At 38.2% G+C, this 22,743-nt stretch overlaps 1 protein-coding gene across 1 annotated transcript in view; it reads right to left on the bottom strand.

Moving 5' to 3' along the window:
• Positions 1 to 1,917: 1,917 nt before the first annotated feature.
• The window catches only part of LOC134344936 (uncharacterized), a 92,052-nt gene continuing 71,226 nt past the window's right edge, over positions 1,918 to 22,743 (bottom strand). Inside the window, exons 6-10 of the mRNA XM_063045068.1 lie at positions 18,914 to 19,010; positions 11,395 to 11,547; positions 8,723 to 8,895; positions 5,190 to 5,355; positions 1,918 to 3,929 (exon numbers count right to left, since the gene is read on the bottom strand). Of these exons, the coding sequence (XP_062901138.1) occupies positions 3,732 to 3,929; positions 5,190 to 5,355; positions 8,723 to 8,895; positions 11,395 to 11,547; positions 18,914 to 19,010 (787 nt within the window). The 3' untranslated portion in view covers positions 1,918 to 3,731. The remainder of the gene's footprint in view (positions 3,930 to 5,189; positions 5,356 to 8,722; positions 8,896 to 11,394; positions 11,548 to 18,913; positions 19,011 to 22,743) is intronic.

Here is a 22,743-nt window from a genome sequence, read left to right as displayed (position 1 = left end):
TGCTTGGAAATGGGTACTGAGGGGATGTCAGGGATAAGTTTTTCAGAGTGGTGGGTGCATGGAATGCACTGCCAGCGACGGTGGTAAAGGCAGATACAATAGGGTCTTTTAAGAGCCTTTTAGTTATGTACATGGAGCTTAGAAAAATAGAGGGCTGTGTGACAGGGAACTTCTAGGGAGTTTCTGGAGCAGGTTACATGGTCGGCACAACATTGTGGGCCGAAGGGCCTGTAATGTGCTGTAGATTTCTATGTTCTATGTTCTGTACACTATCCACTATGCCAGAACTAATTGTGCCTGTCCCTGTGCTGCACTGATAGACTCCTTGGGAGGTCTGACAGGCAGGAAGACCCAGCTGCTGAGCCTGTGACAGGATAACCACGGGGCAAGCACTGCATGAAAAGGGAACATCGGCTACTAGGTGAAAGGTGGGTAGTATGCAGTATTTTTTATTGTCACCTGAGTCCTGCATTCAAGTGAAAAAGGGGGATTCTTGTCCTGGTTTCACTAACTTCATTTTCCCTTGGTAAATGACTCTTAACACTGGAGCAGTTCTCCAGTAGAATAGAATTGTTTTCCTTTTACTGTGGAGTAGTGGGGGTGGGACTGTGTATTGAGGTTTGGTGGGGTGATGGGTGGTAGGGAGTTGTTGCTAGTGGACTTACATGGGAAGGTAGGGTGGAGGAAGGAGTATAAAGTAAACAATTATCTAAATTGTTAAGAAAAAATCCATATTATTTATTGGATCCTTTCCAACTCCCCAAATGGACATCAGAGGGAAGGAAAGGCGTCGTCTAGTTCAGGAGGAGGTGAGAGCAGTAGCGGAGGAGATGAGAGCCTGAAAGGCGGTGGGAATGAAGCAACAGGGAGCTTGGACAAGATGGGAGAATGCGGTTAAGAGGAAAGTGACCTGGGCTGATCTTTGGAAAGCCGAACCACACCGCATTCAATTTCTCATCCAGGCAGTGTACGATGTGCTTCCAAGCCCATCAAACCTGCACACATGGGGCAAGGCAGAGTCATCTGCGTGCCCACTGTGCTCCAACCAAGGAACCCTGGAGCACATCCTCAGCGGCTGTGCAAGGGCACTTGGTGAGGGACGGTATAGGTGGAGGCATGATCAGGTCCTGAAGACCATCGTTGAAGCCCTCAGCGCAGGAGTTGAGTGGGCAAAGCAGTCCCGACCCTCCAAGCAGACCATTGCCTTTGTCAGAGCTGGGGAGCAGCCAATACCTGCCAAAAGAACATCAGCAGGCATTCCGACCTCTGCAAGAGACTGACAGCTGTTGGTGGACCTCGAAGGGCAGCTGAAGTTCCCCAACCATATCGCAGCCACCACCCTGCGACCAGACATTGTCCTAGTGTCTGAGTTGACTAAGCAAGTGGTGCTGCTGGAGCTGACAGTCCCATGGGAAGATAGCTTGGAGGAGGCCTTTGAAAGGAAGCTCTCCAAGTACGCAGGACTGGTCAGCAACTGTCAGCAGGCTGGATGGAGAGCAAGGTGTCTCCCAGTGGAGGTTGGTTGTAGGGGATTCATAGCTCGTTCTTTAGTTAGAGCCTTCAGCATTTAAGGGCATCGCGGGAGAGAGGAAGAGGAGAGCCATCCGCAGTACCACCGATGCAGCAGAGAGGGCCTCAAGATGGCTGTGGCTCAAAAGAGGGGAGCCATGGAGTCATAAGTAGCAATGCAAATCAAATGCTATAGTGGAACAGCCAGGGAAATAGATGCTGCTATCCAGACAGATACCTAAAGCCAATGTAATTCATGTAGGCTTTAAAATCTTCTAATTGGCACACACATCCTTGAAAGTCTGCATAAACGCTCTTTCTAAAAATCAGAATGGTTGATCGAAAATCCAAAGGCAAAAGCATACATATAAAATGTAATCTTTAATATTTTGTGAATAAAATCTACTGCAGTTATTTTGCATAGTGGTAATTTTGATATAAAACTACTGAACATTGCATAATTGTTTAATAAATGTCAGAACAATATCATTTCCAGTAGCACTGTATAATACATAAATTTTGTAAAATGAAGCTGCTTATGAAATTTTATGATGGATTATGTTACAAATGGAACTACTTATTAAATTACACATTCTGTTTATGATATAATCACAGTAAAATTTACAATTAATAATAAAGATAATTTTATCAGCTATGTGCTTTTGTAAAACTGAAGTAATTTATTGGGCATTTTCTCCTTTATTATGCATATAGATTGTAAAAATCACTAAGGCACAAGTAATATTAAGAATTTGTGAAACATTTATATTAATACCGCAGTATGACATGATACAGCCTTTAAGCCTGAAGTTTTGATAGCAGGTCTACTTGATATGGGGCTTGTGGAAAGTTAATGCTCCAATGTCTTTGCCATCAGTTTGGTAATCATTCTGGGCTACAATGCCAAGTATGCTCATGAGTGGGTTTAATGCTCATGAGTGAAACCTACAAAACTGATCTGATGATAATCTAAATCAATACAAAGTTCTTGTGTTTTGTTTGCTTCACCATGAAGGAATGAGTATTATATGCAGTTGATAGGATATGTGACTAGTGGAGGTGGAGCCTAACTCACGTACAGTACATTGATAAATTACATATTCAATAAACACCTTCATAAATTCAGTTTCAGACATTTACAAGCTGAAAACAGTTCAAAAATATTTAAACAAAAATTAGCAATTTGCAATAACATACAGTGATTACAGTGATCAAGGTTATTAGATCTAATAAGGAAGGGAAAAATAACTTCAGCCTGTCAATAAAAGAAAACATCAATGGTTTTGTGGAATAAATTGAAAACATGTTCAGAACCACACAACATTATGGCTTGCCCTAATATTCTGTCTGTAATCTAGAAAATGTTAAGTTTTTCCATATGCAACTGTTCATCCTTGAACTCTGTCAAATATTTGAAGCAGATTTGAAAAAAGTAAGCACAATTTCCATTTGGATATACGTTTTTAAGTCAAGTTTTCCAGATAACAAAAATAGCTCCTAGGGAAAAAGTACATAATAGTTCAGTCAAATAACTCCCTGAGTAATCAGAATTTTACCAACCCGTTTTCATAGTTGAAGCCACTTCCACTCTCTGTTTTGTCGTGGATATCCTTAGCCCTTTACTTCTACATCTGGCTATTTGGAACAAGCAATAGGCACAGTCTGATTTTAATTACATAATTTTGCAAGACTGTTTGCTCTGGAATCATTCTTGGATAACTTATTTTCTCTGAGTAATTTAACCAAATATCACTTGCTCTGAATAACAGGGTAATACTTTCATCTGGAGTGCACTAAAATAAGTAATTTCAATGATAATAACTTGAATATTTACAGGCATATACTGTTGGCAACATCTTGTGTGATAAAATATATGCAAGAATGTCTTGCATTGAATATCATAAACTTTCAACTTTTTTAACATTTGCATCCTTGATTCCTGAATATAGCAGCAAATGCATCATAGTCCCAAAATCAACAATATTGAGAAATATATGCATTTGTGTAGTTTGATTGATGAACTTTACTTGACCCCTTAATCTTTTATGCATTAAAAGTAAAATTCTCCTTTCTTTGATACATAATTGGCTGTTTTTATCTTATGTAGTACATCTTCACATTCCTTCTCAAAACAGAAGTTTATAAGGATGCATAAAGAAAAATGCTTGTGCTGTAATTTTGAGTGAAGAGAGTTATATATGTTGTCATGGTTTTTACATTGTTCAAATGATGTGCAACCCATCCACTGTATTGAACACTTCCTCCCTCTGTGGATCGATTAGGTGAAAGAATTCCATTAGGTTCAGTCTAATGCCTCTGTTGAATGTGTTATGAAAGTGTCCATCCTTGGTATGAAGATAACTGTATCTCTTCTGATTCATATGTTCATTTATTGTTAAATTAAGTGCAGCCATATAGAACTGTAAATGACAGAAAAATAATTCATCAGCAGTATTTCAAATGCAAAAAAAACTTGTTAAATTTACAAAGTTTTAATCTTTAGACTGTTGGTCATAAATCATAGTTAGAATTCATTTTCTACTTCAGCAAATAATTATTTTAAAATTAAAATGTTCATATTATTAAAGCCATAATTTGAACCACTGTAGTCCTTGTATAAATAGTGCATCATTGTATGATTATGTTGTTCAGTATCCAGTGATAAGCAAGCTAACATTTGCAATATGTATCCCAGAGTCATATTTATTGTAATCAGATGCACTCAAGTTATCTACTGAACTGCAGAGTCTCAAACAATATGGCAGCATTTTATTGTTGTGCTTTTCCTTTATAACCTTTAAAATATGAGATTAATACAGAGGCAGAATTGGCAAGAAGCAAACAACAAGAGTAAAAGGAAAACAGCAAGAGTTAAGCAGAATGAAAGGAAATGTTGAAAAAGTAAATAGAAGAGTTTAACTGTGGTAGAAGTAGCATATTGTCCTTTACTTCCATTGAGATTCCCAACTTGGGGTCCATGGACACCTTGCTTAATGGTGTTGGTCCATGGCATAAATCAGATTGGGAACCCCTGAAATCTTAGAAGGAGAGTACAATGCGATGCAGCTACCATCTGCAGCACTGTTGACAACTGATGAATTTCTTGGTCCAAGTAACTCTTTTGGAACAAATTAATGCTTGATGTAGAAATAACATATAAATCTCCTCATATCTAGTACATATTGTATCTGGTGTGGAGCAAACACTATTTAAAGCTATCTTTGTGGTATATATAATTGAATTGAGAGTATAAATGTAAAAAAAATGCATTGGAGGTAGACCTAAACAGGCATATCACTTAAACCTGAAAATTTTGAATTTACCCTAGTGTTAGTTGCTTAAACCAAAGGAAAACACTAGAGGGCAACAAAGTCAGCAATAGTAAAATGAAAATAGTTATTTATCTTGTGTTTGTTACAACTCATCATTTAATTATCTTGACTCAAGCAAAATGTTTACTTTGTGAAGAATATAGAGCAGATACAGTGTGTTTTTTTTTAATCCTGTGATCCCTCTGGAAGCTGCTTAAGGAGGGTGAATGAGGGTCCAATTCAGCTCAGATATTTTACAGAGAGCAGTTCATACATGGAATGATCTGCCAGAGGAAGTGGGGAAGCACAAGAATGAAAAGGAACTGGTGAAATAAAAACTGCAATGTTAAAGACCAGAATATCACTTACATATATGCCAGTCATTATTGCTGATGTGACTGCAATAACAGACAGGAATATGAAGCCGATTCCAATGAAAATGCTGCGTCCCATCTCATTAAACCAATCCCAAGCAAGATAGATTCCCATCACACTATTAAGGCACATTGTTGCTAGGAAACCCAAAAAATAATTCCTGTAAAATATACAAAAAGTTTATAAAGAATATTTAGTAGTGGTAAGTAATACATGTATTCCTTTCGTAGATTGTATTTTTGCGCACAGTTCCAGCTCACATGGTACTGAGCTTGTGTATCCCAGAATCTGAAATTCCTGACTGAGCCTATCTTGGATCAAAGCAGTGAGGCCCTGCATGTGTGCTTCAAAAAGTGCCCAAACTACACATCTTGACATTTTAAACTTGTTATCTTTTTAAATGCAGGTACAACATTGGCATCTTCCATAAGAGAGTGGAAACTTTTCAGTCCACAGTAGGCAAGACAAATCCAATCCTGTCAATTACAATCATATGAATCAGCTCTCAATCATCAGCAAGGTTACTGACAATGTGATCAAACAGCACCTACTCTCCAATATTCTGATCCCTGATACTAATCTTCAGCACTTTGAAGAAACTAGGCTCTAGAATTCAATCAAACATTGGTCCAAGCCTATTCAGTCCAATCAAGCATTGGTCCAAACCTACTTAATACGACTATCCAAGTTTTTGGACCATTTGTCTTTCAACTGGTTTAGTGACTACATCAACATAAAATAGATCATTCTACAACCACAACTTGCCCTCTTGTATTAATACCAGATTTCTTCAGAATTCAGAATGCTCAGGTAAATGCCATGAACTGTGCATCCTCTGAATACAAGGATTTTAACATTTGGGGTTAGCTAGCAGAAAGTATCAACTGACTGTTTAACGCAAATGACAGACAGAATGTGGGATTCCTGGCAAAATCAACACTTATCACTCAGTTCTAATTGGCCATGACAAGGGAATAGTGAACTGCTACTCCATGAAATAATTACTCTGAGATTGCAGTAAGGAGGGAGATTCCACATAAGACATAGGAGCAAATTAGTCTATTTGGCCATTGAGTCTGCTTTGTCATTCAATCATGGCTGATTTATTTTTCCTCTCAACCCCATTCTCCTGCCCTCATAACCTTTCCCACATAAGCTGGACGAGAACTTGCATATGGTGACAATCCCATGTCTCAGCTCCTTTTCTTTTTGGTAGAGGAAGCATCAAAGAGGTTTGGTGAGCATTCTATTCTTCATATATTTGCACCAACAGTGCACCTCGATCGATAAAATAAATGTTTAAGGTATCTAAGTACCTTTCTCAATTCATTAATCTGAATGACATTGAACTTCTGGACTTGTTGGAAGTGCACCTTATGCAAGGTCAGAGTATTTCACCATTTTTCTGTCTTCTACTTTGTAAAGGGAAGGTGAGCTTTGGGAAATTAGGAAGTGACTCCAGTATGCTATATGCCTCAGTATTTCTACTGATGTACCAATGAAGTTTCTGGTCAAAAGTCAAGTCAAGTTTATTGCCATTTAACTATATACATGTATATAACGTATATAATCATATAATCTGTATAGAAATGAGATAATGTTTCTCTGAACCGGGGTGTAAAGCACAGTAGTATACATCACACAGAAAACACACGATAACTTATGAAGGTAAGAATAAAATCTACAGATGAACCACATATTAATAACAAATTAAAGTGCATAATTAAATATTGTAAGGTATGGAACAAGTTAACTGGTGACACTTAAAATGCGATGCAGCAGGGAGCTCTGAAGCCTCATGGTCTGAGGGTAGAAACTGTTTCCCATCCTGATCGTTCTTATCTTAATGAATCAGAGTCTCCTGCCTGATGGGAGAAAGTCAAAGAGGACACTGGATGGGTGGATGGGATCCATAATAATACTAGGGGCCCTGCGAACGCAGCACTCCTGATAAATAACCCTAACGCATTTCCAGTGATGAAATAAATGATAATACTAACATTGGATTTCAGGGTCTGGTCATCAGTTGTTTTCCTATTGGAAACGATCATTTCCAGATATGTGTAATATGTTGATTTTTAGTTCCAGCCTAACTGTTGTCATGTCTCACCACCGGAAACAGTACAGACTATTTCATTACCTGAGAAGTTGCAAAGAGAACTGAATACATTGCAATCAGCAGTGGCCATCTCCACTTCTGACCTTTGACTGACAAAGTATCACGACAGAAGCAGTTGAAGATAGTTAGACCTTAGACTGTGCTTTCTTGCAGCACTATTAGTTGAGCTGTCAAGTCGTTGGTGTTAACATACTTGATTAAGGCAATTGTGATACTACTTTTAACATATTAATTACTCTGCTCAGGGAAAGGTTGCTCCAGAGTCTCAAAATAAAATGTGTTGGATAGCACCTTTACAAGGTCACTGATAACCTGACATTTTGTCTCTGACATTCCCTTCCAACAGACAAGAGGCTGAACCTATAATTACACCTCCAATGTTACGCTCCGGCTTGTAATGCTTGCACAGCCTGTACTGATCAAAGCAACTGGAATGAATGGAGAAACTACATCAAGATGACCCTAAAGGGATCTAGGACTTGACTCTCTCCAGAGGCTGGGCAGCAGGAGCATTTAGAGACAGAGGGAAATGGTTGGGATGAGTAAGCACTAAGAAGAGGGGAGAGACAAGGATGTGGTGGTGTGATGGTGGACAGAAAGATAGATGGGAGAGAGAGAGAGAAAGAGAAAGGCAAAGGAAGAGTGGTGAGAGAGTGAGAAGGAGAATCAGGAAGAAAGAAGGGAATGTACTGAGGGGCAGGGGGATACCAGAAAGTCTCAACCTTTCTCATGCATGAAATCCAAGCCTGCCTGAATTGAGAAACACTTGGGCTCAGTTTGATTCATTGCCTACTCTCCGACTGTTGGCTCAGAACTGCAGTCCCTCCACCTTCCTCTTATTCTCTCCCTCTCTCCGATCTTTTTCTTTTCCACCAATCCACATCCATCACCACCCCTTTCTTCCTGCTCCACTCCCTCCTTCCTCTATTATCACTCCATCACTTACCCTCATTTCTCTCCTATGTGAGTTCTCCTTGTTGTACAATGCAAAAATATTGCTATTCCAGTACTGTTTACAATGGGATTAGGAGCATAGTTAACGTTTGATCACTCTATTATCATTAGCCTCAGGCTGTCTGTCGGCAAAGCACTCTCATCAGTTAGCTCTGAGCCTGAATATGGGTGGAGTACACGATAATGACAATGGACTGGCTTTTTTTTTAACTCTGTACAAACACTAAGATGGAAAAGGAAGTTGTGGAAGAAAGAGGAAGGAGACGAGGGAAAATGAGATAGCAAACGGGGCACAGAGGAGGGAAAGGCAGAAAGTCAGGATGAGAAGGCACATAATATTGTTCTGCTTGCATTCAAATCCAAGAGTAAAACATAAACTATGAGTAATCAAATGGTATCATACAGTAACAACATAACAATGAAAGTTTAGAAGTGTAATTCAACATTACTGTACCGGTTTCTGTAGCCTACATCGTTATAGATGTAAGGACAGTAATGATCAAAGTACTCCACACAGCGGTTAGTTACTTGGCAATGCTTGGACCGGAGAGGCTTCACAATGTGGCAAGTATGACAAAGCCTCCTCAGTGGGTTCTTTCCCTGTTTCCATTCTTCAAAATAAACTGCCTAAAAATAGAAAGTCAGTGATCAAAGCAAAATGTTTATAGAAGATAGCAACAAAATCAGAGAATGCTGTAAATAATTATAGCCCACCAGCTTCCATATCAGGGAAGGTATCACATTTACCTGTGGGGCTCTACATTTGTCACACGTTGGTATATTTACTTAATCTGTTTGTATTCTTTTGGAACATCCTGGCCTCTTCTGCTCAATTTACTACAACTCTGAAGTGTCATCTGCACACTTGAATATATAACTCTCTATTGCTTTATCCAAATCATATATATGGCAAAAGGCCAAGAACCAGCATAGATCTCTGGGAAATGCACATTGAGTGTACAATTAGAATTTTAACTTTGCTTTGAATTCACCTTTATCAATTACTGCTCCATGCCACAAGGTTGGTTCTATTCCTTCTGGTTTTATTTTTAGTTACAGTTGCTTGAGAGAAAGTTAATTAAAAGAATTATCAAAAATTCAAATGACATAGAGCATTTCTGAATTCTTCACACAAGTTAATTTACGATTGTCTTATGTAGCCAATTTCTCACGCTTTACTGTAATGTCATGAGGGTGTGTTAAGTAAATTCCTCTCACCATGTTTTGGCATCCTCAAGAATCCAGCTGAATTATTCAGCCATGACCTTCTTTCAGAAGGTGAAATAAGTGAAATAATTATTCACTAACAGAAAGTTAATGCTTCTTTGGACATCGGAAGAGAGTAATCATATGTCTGTATCCTGCAAAAATAGAGTCAGGAAGTTTGAACCTAGTCTTGTTGTGAGGAAGTTTGAACTCAGTCTGAGTCATAAGCTCTCAAGAGAATATCTGAAACGACTATTGGCACAAGTGTTAGGATATGCCTGCAGAGGCATTGCTGCTGGCAAGCAACTTGAAGGACAGTAACTCCTTAACATGGAAACAGCAATGATAAACAGAAAAAACAATTAAAAAATTGTAAACATACATGATCATTAGGGTTTAAACCTACAGATTATTCATAATGTCATCAAAGTTAGAAGTAGTGGAGTGTTGTGACAAATATTATATAAAATATTAAAAAAATTGTATAAACCTTGCACTGAATTACAGTATGTATTTGCTTAAATGGGGGGAGAGATTTTGGAAATAGCATATTCTCAAGGAGCATTTCTACTATGGTTCGTAGCTTCTGGTTTCCAGTGTGATTCAGTTAATAGAAGCCGAATACATTTAAGATTTATGTGCCTTGCCTCAGAGCCGTGCCTGATTTTTTTTTCCCATTGTCTGATGGATCTAGATCATTTGGGAAGTTTTACTTGGTTTTGTGCTGGTTATTACTTGAAAATGATTAACTGCAGCTTGCCACAGAGGAAAGATACAACATAAATGATGAATACTGAAAAGGAATTGGAGTTGCAGCCCCAGGGTAAGGACTAAGGGAAAGTTGTAGTGACAGATAAGTAGCAAAGTTCATCTAGGCAGATTCTTAGTGCTCGAGCATATCCCCCTTAACTTACAATGAAGCAAGTCTCACAACTATTTCAGCATGAACGGCTTATGCCAGTCCTGAAGTGTAATTAAGGAAAGCATTATCAATTATTGTTAAGCAATTACAGGCTCAAATCAGACTTTAATTATATTTAGCTAGGCATTTACAATGTGCAAATAGCTTGTAATATATTAAACATATCCAGCATTATATGTTTGACATCTTTTTAATTAAAAATGTGGGTGATTAGTCAGCTTTTTCTCACTATCATTGATCACATTCAGGAGTATCAACTATCAGTTGTACTCACCAGCATACCTTTGGTTCTAATGAAACTAATTCCATCAGTGTTGACTTCAATCAGACTGAACATGTTGGAAATATAAAGGGTGATTGTTACTGCTGCATGAATTTAGCTCTAGAAAGTAATGCTGCATTTTTCTCCTATTATACTTAAGATGAATCAGAAGGTTGATTAATGAACTATAAGTTCCAGTGGACTTCTCAGAGAACTGCTCTTGGTAACTCACTGTAAGGGTAGTTTTCTGTATGTACTATTAAGTACTGTAAGCATTACCCAAACCTATTCTTCCTTTTGCGCAGAATTAGTCTGCTTCTCATTAACTAGAGAGTTTTAATGCAATAACTAATCATAGTCCAAATACACTGATAATTATTAGTTCTTTGACCAGAATTTTAAAAACTGTTTTGTGTTTGTTAGTCTCAGTTTGCAGCACAGAGCCAATTAGCATCTTATGATTGTGAGTGTGAGATTCATTTTACATATCAAGTAAAAAATGGTATTTTAATTCAGCTCTCTCCATTACTATAATATTGACCAGAGTCAGTGATTTCAAAAATAGATTAACATTTATAATTCTTTAAAACACTTTTTTACCTTACCGTTGATGAAAACACTTGCTTAGAATTAGAAGCTGTGACAGACTTGGCTACAAGCATTTGGTGAGGAAACAAGTCTTGCAATTTACTGAATGAGCAACTTCCTCAGTGCACAAGAAAGCTGATTATTATACCTTTCTGAGAGCATGATCATATTCTTCACAGTCTCTGTGAAGAAAACCAGGATTCATTAGGGAAGCATTTAGGAATAGATACCACATCAGTACATTGGAGATCAAGAAGGTGATATGGAAGCCCATTAGCCTGGAGAACGAGATTGAGACAATCTGTGCAATAAAATAGATAACAACTCCAGTTATTCATGGCAGATTAATGAACTTGGTTTTAAAACACACAGTATGTAACTTAATATTTACTACATCTTCTTAAACACACTGAGTCAATAGAGCAATAAAAAGTGAGTAAATTCTGTGGTTTGTATTTTCATATGTATTGGTAACCTAGTATTCAAGCAAACTTACTACCATTCACTTATCTCTCTGCTCATTTTGTTTAATTATAAAAAAATCAATTATTTGTGGTTCAGTTTAAATGTATATAAATTTGTCAGTAAACCATTGGTCAAAACTCAGTTGGATCTTCAACTTTTGTTAATGACAGGAAATCATCGAACTACAAACAAGCAGTTTCAAAAACATTTTTAGTGACTACAATATTCTGTAATAGAAGGTGTTCAGAATCAGAATCAGGTCTAATAACACTGGCATATGTTGTGAAATTTGCTGCTTTGCAGCAGGAAGGCTACTGGCCATGATGGGACTGGCTGAGTTTGCATCTTTCTTCAGCTTTTTCTGATACTGTGCAGTGGCCTCTCCATACCAAATAGTGATGCAAACTGTTTAGAATGCTTTCCACAGTAATCTGTAGACATTTGCTAGAGTCCTTGGTGACTTACCAAGTCTCCTCAATCTCCGAATGAAATACAGCCACAGTCATGCCTCCTTTGTAACTGCATCAGTATGTTGGGCCTGGGAGAGATCTTCGGAGATGTTGACATCCATTTCCACTGCTGATCCTTCAGTGAGGACTGATGTGTGTTTCCTTGACTTCCCCTTCCTGAAGTCTCCAATCAATTCCTTGGCCTTACTGATGTTGAGTGAAAAGTTGTTGTTGTGGCACCCCTCAACCGGCTGAGCTATCTTACTCCTGTACACTCCTTCATCACCAGCTGAACTTCTGCCAACAATAATTGTGTCACTGGCAAACTTGTAGATGGATTTTGAGCTGTGCCTAACCACTCAGTCATAGGTGCAGAGAGAGTAGAACAGTGGGCTAAGCACGCATCCTTGCGGTGCATCAGTGTTGATTGTCAGCGAGGAGGAGATGTTATTTTCGATCCACGATGACTGTGGTCTCCCAATGAGGAAGTCAGGGATCCAGTTTCAGAGGGAGGTACAGAGTCCCAAGTTTTGGAGCTTATTGAATAGTACTGAGGGTACAGTCACAGTCATAGAAGCACAGCACAGAAACAGGCCCTTTGGCCCATCCAGTTTGTACTTGATCATTTGAACTGCCTAGTCCCATCAACCTGCACTCAGACCATAGCTCTCCATACTCCTCCTATCTGAGTACCTACCCAAACTTCTCTTAAATGTTGAAATCGAAATCACATCCATCACTTGCACAGGCAGTTTGTTCCATATACTTACCACCCTCTGAATGAAGAAGTTTCCCCATATATTTCCCTTACACATTTCACCTTTCATCCTTAACCCAAGACCTCTAGTTCTAGTTTCACCCAACCTCAGTGGAAAAAGCCTGCTTGCATTTAGCATATCTATACCCATCATAATTTTGTATACCTCTATCAAATTTCCCCTCAGTCTTCTATGCTCTAGGGAATAAAGTTCTAACCTCATCTTTTCTTATAACTCCCGGCAACATGCTTGTAAGTTTTCCCTGTACTCTTTCAATCATACTTACATCTTCAAGTAGGTGTGGAAATATATCTATAACTCCATGGCAACGTGACAGTGACCTGAATACAGCAGTTCAATCACTGCATATTTAACTTCTGTGAAAAGTAATGTAAAAAAATGGGGTCTATAAAATCCTAAGGTGCTTTGCTGGTTTGGGTGAGAAAACTTACAAATGAGTTTTGTGTTATATGGGAAAAAACTATTTTTTTTTGATGCTGTTGTCCATGTGGTCCAAAGCTATGTTTTGTCTTCAAAGTGGAGAGCTCCATTCTCAGATGCAGAGTTCGCCAAAATAACCCAATATTATCTGTAGTCAGCTGTTTTTCTTTAAATTTAAAGTGAGTTGACTGAATTAATGAGAACCGTTTGTTACTATATACTTTTTTTTAGGTTATACAGTGATTTTATTTTTTTTCCCTCAGAGTCCAGACTTAACTAGAAATAAGTTTTCTGTAATATTTGTGACTCGTCATTTTTGATTCTCATCAAAAGTCTATCAGACAAAAAAGATGGAACAATTGCATATTTTTCACAGAAGCTTAGGGTCCAAACTGTAACAAAATTCAGCAAAACTCAAAAATCCTGCCAAAGGTTTAAACCTGGAACGTGACATTCATTCTGAAGGAGTGCAAATTTTAATCGAGATGAAACAATGGAAGCTAATTTTTTGGCATAATTTTGGAACACCATTTTTCAATCGATTGCCATGGCAACGTGACAGTGACCTGAATGCAGCAGTTCAATCACTGCAATTATTTGAATAACGGTGTGAAAACTCTTCCGTAAATTTGAAAAAGATGCAGAAACAAATTCATGCAAGATTGTTTCACAAAATTATTGAACAGTTTCCAGTTACCAAGCTTTAGGGAAGCTAAAAGTTTCCCATTGAAGTCATTTATGTTTGTTGCATCAGTTCCCGTTTAACTGCTATCAGAGGCAAGGCATTCAGATACCTTTGATGCAACTTTTTATCTTTGCTATCAGGAAAGTTTAAGGTGTAAGCTGATTATTGACTGAGTGCGGAACAGTTGTTTCTGGGTTGTTTTTGAATATATCTTGTTGGACATTGTTGTGCAACTGAACTTGCTGTACTTTACATTAACATAACTTTCATGACAAATTCATACAATTGAAATTCTTATGTAAGAGGACAAACCAGACAATTTTTAAAAATTTGCACAAAGTTTAATGCAAAATGACCTTTAGTCAACATTCCCTAAATTCTACATCATTTTTTTAAACTTTCCTGATCATGCCAATGACAGACTATGAAAAAGAATGTAGTGTTTTTTTTATAATTTTGATGATAGCAAGATTTAAATAAAATGCATCTGAGTAATCTGAATGTCTTGTCTTCAATAGCAGCTAACACTGAAACTGATCCAACAAATTGACCATTGTACTTTATTCTTTGAAAGCTTGAGACAAGTGTTTATATAAAAGGGAGGATGCCCATTGTCACGAAATTTTACATGTGTGTAATTTTTTTTATATTTTGGTTATGTAGCAACTAAAACACAATTTGAAAGAGATTAGTAACATGTTTAGTATTTCAGGAATGATAAAAAATTTGAAATATTATGTAGACCACCTGATCTGTGTAAATCAGTGGAAATCTAGATCCATGTTTGAGGCCATCAAGGCCTCCATATTTTGGAGTAGTTTGTTATGCTGTTGATATGATGCAGAATCTACCCTTCTTGTTTTTTCTTACCCTTCTTGTTTTTTCTTACCCTTCTTGTTTTTTCTTCACTGTTTTAATGGAGGTCGGGATTGAGGACGTGATTTTAAGTTTAACTCTGTTTGGTTTCAAGTTAGCCCATTGCTTTGCTTTGCTTTTAGTTAGTTGCACGGTGGGTTTTTTTTTTGGGGTTTTTTTTTTCTTTTTTTTTCCATTGATATATATAAAATCTAGTATACTATTATGTTATCTTGGTTTCTTATGCTTAAATTACATTGTTTGTAGTATTTTCTTTTTGGTATTGTTATCTTTTGGAATTTTATTATACTTTAACATTGTATTAATGTTTATATGGCTTACCTTTTTTGTATACTTACTCAATAAAAAGATTTAAAAAGAAAGAAAGATATGATGCAGAATGGGTTTCATAAAAAAGGTCATTCACCTGACATTTACCCAAAGCAGCTGTCTTATTCAGTTATGTAAAATTGGGCAACTAATTTGTATATTTGCTATTTGAGTTTCTTGCATTACTTAATTCCATGAAATGATGTTTTTTGATACATTTGTTTTCTAAATGGAGTGTGAGAAGATTCTCCAATATTTTGTTCTCCCGTACATTCAATTAGTCCTTATCTGACTCTGACTTGATTTTATCTGGACTTCTCAGCCACCCCAGCCCTGATTCCACGTTGGTTGCAAGATACTATACATAAACTTGGAGTGATATGTTGGCCAATTGTTCTTCTTGGAAGCAGAGCAAGATATACATTAGATACCATCAAAGAAAGAACTGACCACTGACCACACACCCCTCAGCATTAAATGCCATGAAATTCTATATTAATATGCAACAACCTTCATAATATTCCTCTATGATACTTCCTTCTCCAATCCAAATCATAATCTTGATAATCATATTAGTGCAGTTATGCATACCATAAGACTTGGGATGCAAAGGAATGGGAAATTATCCTGTATCATAGTTATCAGTAATACTTAGGCCTGGACTTTCTGGCTTGGAATGGCATTGAAACTAACACTATCGATTATGTCATGTAAAACTACAGCAAACTTTGCTGTTTGCACATGGGAAGTTAAATATCGAAATGTGAAATTACTGTTAGTGACATCCTGTTCAACCACGAGATGTGTTGTTACAGTTATTGCAAATTAAATCAGCATAGAATCAATTATGCGCTATGAACTTTTAATATTTATGCATTGCTTTTAAGTCAAGTACAATGAAAAGGTTGAACTGATTTACTCAGGAATAACTGATTTCTTAAGTGGCATTCTGAATCACATTTAATTCTAGCACTGAAAAGCCTATTTTTCTTGATGCCGTAATGACGCTAAATTCAGTATCATATCTGAACAGAGAAAATACACACTCCTGATTCCTAAAAATTTGTAAGCTGCTTTTTTAATCATCGAGTGTAGAGGAATGCAGCACTGACATAGGGCCCTGAGCTCAACAAGTCCATGCCAAATAGGGCGTCCACCCTGCTAGTTGATTTCTTCGATCCATATCCTTCTAAGCCCTGCCTCTGCATGTACCTATCCAAGATCCTCTTAAATGATACTTTCATACCTGCCTTAACCATCTACTCTGGCAGCTTGTTCCATACACTCACCACACTCTCCATGAAAAATTTGTCCTCAGGTTCCTTTTAAATCTTTTGCCTCTCCCCTAAATCTACAGTATGCACCCTAGTTTGCCTCTCCACTCCACCCCCCCAACACCCCCTCCCGTACCCCAGTGAAAAGACTGTTACCATCCACCCTCTCTATGTCTCTCATAATTTTGTATACTTCCTCAGTCTCCCATGTTACGAGGAATGGAAGCATGGCGACACTTGTAGGCTGCCCCCAGAATATCCTCCGACTGTAGAAAGATGAGAAAATCTGCAGGTACTGGAACTCCAGGCAACACCCACAAAATGCTGGAGGAACTCAGCGGGCCTGGCAGCGTTTATGGAAAAGAATAAACAGTAGACATTTTGGGCCAAGATTCTTAATCAGATCCTGATGACTCCTCATTCTTTGGTTACTACCCAACTGGCTCTTCTTGGACTCCAGACCTAACCTTCCAGACCAGCCTTGTCAAAGGCCTTGCTGAAGTCCAAATAGACAATATCCACTGTTCTCCCCTCATCTTCCTTTTAGTTTATCTTGTCAAAGAGCTAAAAGATTCATCAAGCATGACTTTCCATGCATAGAGTCACGCTGACTCTTAATCAGACTCTGTCTATCCAAATGCTGGTAGATGCTGTCCCTCAGAATTTCCTGCCGTAACCTCCCCTTATTAATGTCAGTCTGACTGGCCTGAAGTTCCCAGCATGACCTTGATACCCTTCATAAACAATGGAACACCATTAGCCACCTCCTGGTCTTTGGAAACTTCACCAGCAGATATCAATGAAGTAAATATCTCCGTAAGGGCCTTTGCAATTCCTTCTGTAAGCTCCTACAAAGTCTAAGGATACACTCGACCAGGCTCTGGGGATTTATTCACCTTAATACATTGTAAGGCTGAAAATACCTCTCTTTGGTAATATGAATGTCTTCCAAATGATCTCTACTTCTTTCCCCTATCTGTTGAGCAAACATGATTTTCTGCTCAGTTAACACCAAAGAGAATATTCTTAAAAGTCCTGCACATCCCTGCAAGCCAAGACGTAGTCATCCTGCTAATCTCTGAGGACCTACTCTCTCTCAAGCTACCCTTTTAGTTAAGCTAAAGCTACTTTTAACATAACCTCTTGGGATTTTTCTTAACTTATCTGCCAAGTTGAACCTGACCAGGGGGCTTAAAAAGAGGATTTTCATAGCAGTCATAGAGTCCATTCTCACGTACGGATGTGAGACGTGGACACTCACCAAGACTATGCGAAAGTCTCTAGATGGTTGCTATACACGAATGCTCCGGATGGCTCTTGACGTGTGTTGGCAACAGCACATGACGAACGTTGGGCTCTATAACGACCTACCGATGCTCACCACTAAAATCGAGGCGAGAAGACTGCAACTAGCGGGGCACTGTCTATGCCACCCCGAGCCAGCCTAGTCATCATATGGGAGCCCAAGCATGGGAGGACAAACCCTGGGCGCCTTCCCAAGACTATGGTCAACACGCTCCTAGAAGACAGCGGTGCGGCTAATGTAGATGAACTGAACACACTGCTGAGGGAGAAGGAGAAGTGGAGAGTCCGTCATTGCGCCCGACGCTGGCCCCCTAGGCCTGAGTCGATGTAGTAGTTGTAGTAGTACCTGCCAAATCCATCTCATACTCTCTCTTTGCTCTCCTGGTTTCCCTCTTTAGCATACACTTAATCTTTTAATAGTCATCAAGGGATTCACTCATCCTTGATCTTCTAAATCCACCATATATTTCCTTCATTTCCTTGACCAAAGCCAAAATATCACTCATCAGCCAAGATTCCCTAAGCTTTCCTTCACCCTAACAGGAATATACTGCTTCCGGACATTTGCCATCACACTGTTAAAAGCCTCCTACTTGCCAATTGTTCCTTTCTCTTCGAACAGGCTCAGCCAATCAACCTGTCTGGTTCCTCTAAAAGTAGCCCTGTTCCAGTTTAGGTCCTTACCTGTGGACCTGACCTATCTTTTTCCACCTCTATCTTAAAACTAATAGAATTAGTTCCAATCAGGGAACACTTCAATTACTTGCACTGCCCCATTCCCTAAGAGGAGGTCCAGCATTGCACGTTCCTGAATAGGGGCCTCTATACTGTATAATAGCTCAGGAAACTTCCCTAGGCACATTTCAGAAACTATACCCTATACAGGCCCAGACAATACTGGGGAAATCAAAATCACCCAGTAATACAGCCTTACAAGATAATTGATAACACACTGCTTCATAATATTAGAAAAGTATAGGCTACTGTGTTGGAAAAAGGAAATCATATAATGATGTATTGAATGGCAATTTCTAGTAATATATTGTACATTTTGCTGGGTATCAGTTGACTATACAGTAACTTTAGCATGTCTTAATTTACTGACCTGGGTAAAATAAGTAGGGTAACCCCACAACAGCAAACAGCCATAAAAGAAAAATAGCGGTCCTTTTGATTTTCCTGGTGGGCCAAAGACCAATGTACTGTAATCAATTAGAAAATATAGATGAGATCTCTGGCACTCAGTGTTGTAAAATGTATTGTGGCTACATTTGACAAATTAATTGAATTCAAGAACCCTGGTAAGCAGTAATAACAAAGTTCATATTTTATTTTGTTCAGTAAACTATCCTCCAAAGAAAATAAAGAAAATTGCTAATATTTTTGCCATTATAAACTCTTCTTTGAGTACTATTTTCACTACAGTTATAGTAAATCTAGACTATTAATTTATGTATAATACAACCAATATGGGGAGCAAAAAGATTCATGTAAATGTTAAATAAAATTATTGCTAATGCTTATGCCAAAGGGAATTTGGAAACAGAAGATTTTATGGGATTAATAGAAATACAGAACAAACCCTCAGCTGCCAGCAAGAATACTAACAGCCATAAATGTTCTTGTACAATTTAGGCACGCAGTATATGAGATAAACCCCCTGAGATAGATGGTCAACATTTATGCAAGTGTGGCAAGGTCAAGTACAACATGAAAGCTAATGTAGAGAAACACATAAAATTCAGACTTATGCTTTTACAACCTGTGTCTAATGCTCTTGAAAATGACAATAAACATATAAGCAAACAACTCCATATATAGAAGTGATTTCAAGTTATTGTTAGAAAAGTTTGCATGATTACAGTTTCACATGGTTTGCAAACCATCTTTCAAAATGTGCCCTTCTTCAGAACATTCAAAACACCATCGACTACCAGTGAATCTAAAATAAATACCGAATGCTGGATACTGAAAAATGATGTGATACTGAACACTGAGATAGAGTGGATGCCTCAGTATAAAGAGACATCCCTTTGAAAGTGAGATGGAGATAAATTGCTTCAACTAAAGGGGGTGAATTTGTGGAATTACTTGCCACTGGAGACTGGAGCATCGTCGTTGGTGTATTTAAGGGAGAGATTGATAAGTTTTTGATTGTTAAGGGGGCTAAGGGTTAAGGATAGAAGGTGGAAGAAAGGGATTTAAAAAGAATCAGTGATGATTGAATGATGGAGCAGACTTGATGGGTTGAATAGTCTATTTCTGCTTCTATAGGTTATAGGCTAAATAATAAAAAAATGAAGAAAAATCTGAGCAACCTCAGTTGATGCAGCACCAAAGCACTTGAATTTAAAAATCATTATATGCCATCTATTATTTGAGTATACCTGAAGACCTCTGTAATGAAGTGTTACCAAGGCAGGAATGGTTTTCTTAAATAAATATTGGGTAGAATATCGTGTTGTTTTATATTAGAACATTTCCTTTTTATAAACAATCCTGTTAATACTTTCTTTTTAAAACAGTACTTAGTTTTGAGTATGGTTAATATCTTGGGTGTGATAATAAAGAAAATAGACAATTGCTTTAATTAATCAACTATATTAAGGCTTTACTGGTCATCATTTAGGCCAAAGCAGTTACTTGACTGACATCTTATTCATCATCTGAAGCTCGGTATTCTGTGGCTGAAGCGAATACCTTTTACAAAATGCATTATAGTGACTCACCAACCTGTGATTTTCACCATTCAGAAGGATTAGGATGGCAGGTGCATTGAAACACCACTACCTGGAAATTCCTCACCATACCGACTTGGAAGTTTTATCCAGGAACTTACCACACAGCACAGTATGTCGTTACCAGAATGACTGGAAGGCATCAATAAGATGGCTCCTACTACTTTCTCAAAGTTTTTTAAGAATGGACATATCCTATTGATGAATTCGAAAAAAAAACTCGAAGTTCACTGACTTATTAATGAAATTATGATGGAAACACAGGAGGATTTCCATAGAAAGCCGCATCCAATGTGTGAGAATGTGAGAAATTCAATCACTAAGCTGAGATGTATTATCTTCCCTTGTAACCAACAGTCAGTGAATGATGCTCACCCAGACTACAAAACTATGTGGTAAATGCATTGTTCTTATTTTGCTGCTTTGTCCTTATTGATAATATTAGGTTCACAGACCCATGAATCACTTCCCATACCTTCAAGATTAACCACTCTTGACAATTTGACCAATATCCTTACTGCTTTCAAAATTATAGTTCACCCATTTTCATGAGCATGTCCCCTGCTAAAACAATTTGGCTTGTCACTTCATGGAAAATCCAAAGCATGGAAGTACAAGAGGCAACAAAGATTAGTGGACTCAGCCATTTACATGATGGGTATAACTCTCCCCGTCACTGAGGATATCTATATGAGATAATGTCTTAGGAAGGTGAAATCCATTACTGGGGACCCCTGCCATCCAGACCATGCTCTCTTGTCAAGATGGCCATCAGGCAGGAAGGAGGTAAAGGGGTGTGAAGAACCACACTTAAAATTAAACAACAGATTCTTCCCCACTGCTGTTAGGTTCTTGAACTGACCTTAAAAAACTCTTAACACAACCTCAGACTGTATTTGTTTTTCTCTCAGCTTTTACTAATGTTATTGTTTATTTTGACATGTAAATTAGGTATAATTTATGTTGCTTTAGGTTTTTGTTAACTTATGTTTGGCATATTTGTAATGTACTATGCTATAATGTACTATTCTGATGACTCTGCCATAGTTGAGGCTGAGTACAGGGCTACGGTAGGAAACTTCGCCACATGGTGTGAGCAGAATTATCTGCAGCTTAATGTGAAAAAGACTAAGGAGCTGGTGGTAGACCTGAGGAGAGCTAAGGTACCGGTGACCCCTGTTTCCATCCAGGGGGTCAGTGTGGACATGGTGGAGGATTACAAATACCTGGGGATATGAATTGACAATAAACTGGACTGGTCAAAGAACACTGAGGCTGTCTACAAGAAGGGTCAGAGCCGTCTCTATTTCCTGAGGAGACTGAGGTCCTTTAACATCTGCCGGACGATGCTGAGGATGTTCTACGAGTCTGTGGTGGCCAATGCTATCATGTTTGCTGTTGTGTGCTGGGGCAGCAGGCTGAGGGTGGCAGACACCAACAGAATCAACAAACTCATTCGTAAGGCCAGTGATATTGTGGGGATGGAACTGGACTCTCTGACGGTGGTGTCTGAAAAGAGGATGCTGTCTAAGTTGCATGCCATCTTGGACAATGTCTCCCATCCACTACATAATGTACTGGGTGGGCACAGGAGTACATTCAGCCAGAGACTCATTCCACCGAGATGCAGCACTGAGCGTCATAGGAAGTCATTCCTGCCTGTGGCCGTCAAACTTTACAACTCCTCCCTTGGAGGGTCAGACATCCTGAGCCAATAGGCCGGTCCTGGACTTATTTCGTAATTTACTGGCATAATTTACATATTACTATTTAACTATTTATGGTTCTATTACTATTTATTATTTATGGAGCAACTGTGACGAAAACCAATTTCCCCCTGGGATCAATAAAGTATGACTATGACTATGTTGCTTTAAAAAGTGAATTTTCATGGCATTTGTATCTGGATATGTTTGCCAATGACAATAAACCTGAACCTAAACTTGAACTTGATCCTCAACCCAACTTCTGTTGCCTTGATAAAAAATGACCACAACTGAAAGCTCCTACTATCAGATAGGAATTCTGAAATTGGAGTTGGATCTCTGCCCATTTGAACATTTGTTCTCAGTTGTCCAGTTCCTATCTTTAAAGATCCTATCTGAAAGTGTAATTTTCAGGTTTCGATATTCTTTCCCCTGTTCCTGTAAATTCCTGTGTAAAGGTCCTTGTGTCTAAACAAGTTATTTTAAAATGA

The sequence above is a fragment of the Mobula hypostoma genome, chromosome 4, assembly GCF_963921235.1.
Source record: "Mobula hypostoma chromosome 4, sMobHyp1.1, whole genome shotgun sequence".
Classification (NCBI taxonomy): Eukaryota; Metazoa; Chordata; class Chondrichthyes; order Myliobatiformes; family Myliobatidae; genus Mobula; species Mobula hypostoma.
The sequence above is the reverse complement of the archived record's forward strand: the minus strand, read 5'-3'. Positions and strand labels throughout refer to the sequence as shown.